This window comes from Oncorhynchus nerka, linkage group LG3 (assembly GCF_034236695.1).
Source record: "Oncorhynchus nerka isolate Pitt River linkage group LG3, Oner_Uvic_2.0, whole genome shotgun sequence".
Lineage (NCBI taxonomy): Eukaryota > Metazoa > Chordata > Actinopteri > Salmoniformes > Salmonidae > Oncorhynchus > Oncorhynchus nerka.
The window spans coordinates 64,838,591-64,842,938 of record NC_088398.1 but is presented as its reverse complement, the minus strand read 5'-3'; the positions used below and the strand labels follow the sequence as shown (position 1 = coordinate 64,842,938).

Here is a 4,348-nt window from a genome sequence, read left to right as displayed (position 1 = left end):
TGGAGGTTGGACTGTGGATGAACTCTTCATAACCTTTAAACCACTCCAAAAGCAAGCCTCTGACCACAGAAAGGCACAGAGTCAAAACCCTTTATACAAAAAAGTGTGTGTGAGAGAGAGAGAGAGAGAGAGAGAGAGAGAGAGAGAGAATAAGAGACAGAGGCCTATATAGAGGAAGTATTGGTCTCTCCCACAGTACTTTGTGTGACCATTGATCTTGGCCCTGTCTTGCCCTGCCTCCTGTTCTCAAGGGGCTGCCAATACTCACACACACTGATACGGTCCCCCACATTTTCAGGGATTGGACCCAACCCAGCTCATCTCTTCCTGTCAACCTTCAGTCAAACGCCCTGCCCACTAAATCTTACAGCCAGCTAAGAAAATAAATGAGCTGTGTGGGCAATATAAAGTATTTTTTCAACACAGGAAAATATGTGAAAGTGGTGTCACTTCAGTGTGATTTATACGCCATCCAGTGGCAACTTTTGGAACATAAATTATTTTGAAAGCAGCGTTGAACACGGAAGTAGCAAACTCGCACGTTGGAGTACTTCTTGAACTGCAATCGAGCACACAGAGCAGAGACCTTCAACATGTCTTACAGCGCAAAGATAGGCCCGTCCATCCTCAGCAGTGACCTCGCATGCCTGGGCAGTGAATGCGTCCGAATGATGGAGTGCGGAGCTGACTACCTGCACCTCGACGTTATGGACGGGTGAACAAATCCAGAGAGCACGCTAGCTAACTAGCATAGCCTCAGTCCAATAGGATTCACAGTCAGGCAGTTAACTAACGTTAGCTAGCTGTAACACTGTGAATGTATGCACATTTTAGTTAACGTTAGCAATCACTGCTGTTTTTGTTGACTTGTGTTAATATATTGTTAGAAGTCAAGCTAAAAGTCATTATGGGTGATGTCAACATCACGGCAGATTGCAATACCAGTCCACATTGCATAACATTCTGCAACTCTGTTTACGACATCCACAGTTTAGTTATCTTTTTTCAGTTTATGTTTTATTCAGCACTGATAGTTAGCTAGCACATAGCACGTTTTGTTATTGATCAGCCGGCCTTGCATCAGCGTGACTGGAGTAGAATCAGTCACATAAGGATAATGATTGTATCTTGTTCCCTTGAAGTAATTTTGTTCCCAACATCACTTTTGGCCACCCGATGGTGGAGTGCCTAAGGAACTGCGTGGGGCCAGACCCTTTCTTTGGTCAGTAACACAACCTTACTCTGATATGGTTACAATATGTCCCTGTTGTTGTTTTTACCTTTATTTAACTAGGTAAGTCGAGTTAAGAACAAATTCTTATTTTCAATAACAGCTTGTTAGCTGCCAGAATGACAGATATTTACCTTGTCAGCTCGGGGATTCGAACTTGCAACCTTTCGGTTACTAGTCCAACACTCTAACCACTAGGCTACCTGTATGACAACACATTGACCAGTCCCTATTTATTCTAGCTGAACGTGCTGATCACAGCTACCATTATTACTGACACCATAATACTTTGTTCTAAGTAGGATTATGGTTTGTTCAGCGTTGCATAGTAGCCATCTCAAAAGTGTGTGTGTGTGTGTGTGTGTTTCTCTTATAGACATGCACATGATGGTGTCGAGGCCGGAGCAGTGGGTGAAACCCATGGCAGCAGCAGGAGCTAATCAGTACACGTTCCACCTGGAGACCACTACTAATGCTGGAAACCTCATTAAGGAGATCAGAGAGAGTGGCATGAAGGTGAGACAGAGGGTTGACTATAGAGAGAGACCAGAGGTGAGGTCCTGATATGGGAGGTCAGAGATTGCGAGAAGTGGATGGTCACAGATTCACACACAGTCAGAGAAAGTTCACAACTATGTGTTGTCTAACAGTTGTGCGTCTTCACCCATGTACGGTAATGTAACACTGTGTGTGTGTTGTAGGTGGGCCTGGCCATAAAGCCTGGGACCACAGTAGAGGAGTTGGCCCCATGGGCAGGACAGATTGACATGGCACTGGTCATGACTGTGGAGCCTGGCTTTGGAGGCCAGAAGTTCATGGAGGACATGATGCCCAAGGTAGTGTGTTGTGTTTGTGTGTCTGTCTATCAGGCTGCATTTACACAAGCAGCCCAACCAATTATGTCATTTTTTTGCCACTAGTTGATCTTTTGAGCGATCAGATCAGATCTGTTGGCCATAATTGGGCTGCCTGTGTAAACACATCCTATGTGTTATTTTGTGGCTTATGTCTGATAAGCTGCATGAAAAAGCTTCTTTGTCATCTGTGATCTGTTTTATACACAAGGTCACTCAGTTTATTTTGAATGCAGAGGTTTGTTACAATATCTTCAGTTGACATTGTGTCATCTGAGTAATGTGTTAGAGGGGTTCTCTGTGTGTCTCTCTGTTTTGTTTGATTATCATGGTCTGTGGATTTGTGTGGTTTGATTGTATATATTTGCCGTGTCTGTTTTGGACATGTGGGGCATGTCATTGACATTTCATTGTCTGTTTCTGTGTGTCTAGGTTAGCTGGCTAAGGAGTCAGTTTCCCTCTCTGGACATTGAGGTGGATGGAGGAGTGGGTCCCTCTACCATCCACAAGTGTGCTGAGGTGCGTACATGCCTCCCCATACCATGCACCCTTGGGCCCTGGTGCTTAACTACGTTGTCTCGTTGCTTGTGTCCATCCATGGGTGTTCACGGTGTGTGTGTTTTATCTTTCTGTGTGTGTCTCTGGTAGGCGGGCGCTAACATGATTGTGTCGGGCAGTGCGGTGGTGAGCAGCGACGACCCTCGCTCTGTCATCACAATGCTGAGGACTGCCGTCTCTGAGGCCATACAGAAACGCTCACTGGACCGTTGACACGCCCCCTGCCTGGCGATCACCACAGTAATTCCTCACACCAGAACGCCATAGCAACATGCTAATACACCCTAAAGTGGGACAGTCAAAAGATGTTTCTCTTTGGTGGTCAGGGAGGGGTGTGGAAGTTGGTGCTCTGCAGAGGGGTGTGCTGATGTCACAGTTTGATCCAGTGAAGCTCCGCCCCTCAATACCCCAGAACATCAGAACCAACCCCAAATCCCCACACTCAGCCAGGATCACTACTCAACCAATGATTTACCCACCTACCAGCTTAGGCCTGTGGATAAATTAACACTTTAACGAGAGTGGAACAGTGGTTACGTTGATTGTACACAATAATTGTAAACATTCCTGAATATTTTTTGGAATACTGTTCTGTCGAACTAATGATAAAGATATGTCTGACAAAAAAATGTAACTGAATTGAAGGTCTTTTTATTTATTTTTTTGCTAGTGCTGAGAGAGAGTGAGAGGTGTTAGATACAGGACTGCAGAATTAGAGGCCATATGATGAACAAAGTTTCTTTGGACAGGCTAGTATTTTGTCACTGCCGGGATGAAATACCTGTTACTATTTCACCCAGACGCAGGAAACATGGAATCCCTCCTCTTGATCTGCCAAGCAGTATTTTATTCAGCGTTGTAGTACTCAAGACCACATTGAGAGTCTCTGTGTCAGATACATTTTTACTCGGTCTTGGACATTGAGGACTCGTAATTTCTTCCCGAGACCAGCGGAGTAAAATAGCCTTTTCATAATTAAAAGCTTCCATTCAGTCAGTGTATAAAACCACGTGAAATATATACACTCCTTTTTTTAAAACAATATCTTAATGCCTATTGGTATCTGGGATATCTACTTTATTCTTAACATTAGTCTTTTTTTACTTTTGTTGAAAAAAATTCTCAAACTTTGTCAGAATTTCCTTGCCGCTCTGGTAGAGAAGAGTGGAGGAAATTGTTTGCAAGTTGCAAACTCGCTATTAGTTTTTATTAATTGCTTTGGTACCATTTTTACAAGTATTTGGTATATTTTCACAACTCTTAGTACAAAACTCCAATCTGGTCACACTTCTTAACCAGCCAGTCTTTCATTCAAAACCGGTCATTGTGCATTCATTTGCAATGTAAACATCTCTCACCAACCAACCATTCAAAATACAAGTTTGTGAAATGTAATGAGAACATTAGTTTAATCACCAAAACACTGATATCTTTTCAATTTAGTCATTTTAACTACCAATTAATCCAATAGCAAACAATGCAAGATATGCGTTTCAAATCGCCCTTAGAAGTGCTGAAAGTAATATGCTAAAGTACTATAAATTAGTTTTCACATTAGGCAATACACTTACATTACATTGCCCAACAAAATTGACAGAAAATCTATAATTTGTGATCAATGAAGACATCCTCTACCTTTTATTTGTATTAAATCATAAAAATAAATATTTTTCAGATATAATTGCAACAATTGGTGTACTGTCTG

General features: G+C 42.5%; 1 protein-coding gene across 1 annotated transcript; it reads left to right on the top strand.

Moving 5' to 3' along the window:
- Nucleotides 1-504: 504 nt before the first annotated feature.
- rpe (ribulose-5-phosphate-3-epimerase) lies at nucleotides 505-3,277 on the top strand. The gene is made up of 6 exons (XM_029644415.2): nucleotides 505-715; nucleotides 1,143-1,222; nucleotides 1,608-1,747; nucleotides 1,933-2,067; nucleotides 2,518-2,604; nucleotides 2,734-3,277. The coding sequence occupies exons 1-6, from the start codon at nucleotides 594-596 to the stop codon at nucleotides 2,854-2,856; spliced, it is 687 nt and encodes a 228-aa protein (XP_029500275.1). The 5' UTR covers nucleotides 505-593; the 3' UTR covers nucleotides 2,857-3,277.
- Nucleotides 3,278-4,348: the final 1,071 nt, after the last annotated feature.

Excerpts from the sequence above, each read along its gene's own strand:
- rpe (XM_029644415.2), top strand. The coding sequence starts at position 594 with ATGTCTTACAGCGCAAAGATAGGCCCGTCCATCCTCAGCAGTGACCTC. Across the intron at positions 716-1,142 it reads CACCTCGACGTTATGGACGG|TAATTTTGTTCCCAACATCA; the intron begins GTGAACAAATCC and ends GTTCCCTTGAAG. Across the intron at positions 2,068-2,517 it reads TGGAGGACATGATGCCCAAG|GTTAGCTGGCTAAGGAGTCA; the intron begins GTAGTGTGTTGT and ends CTGTGTGTCTAG.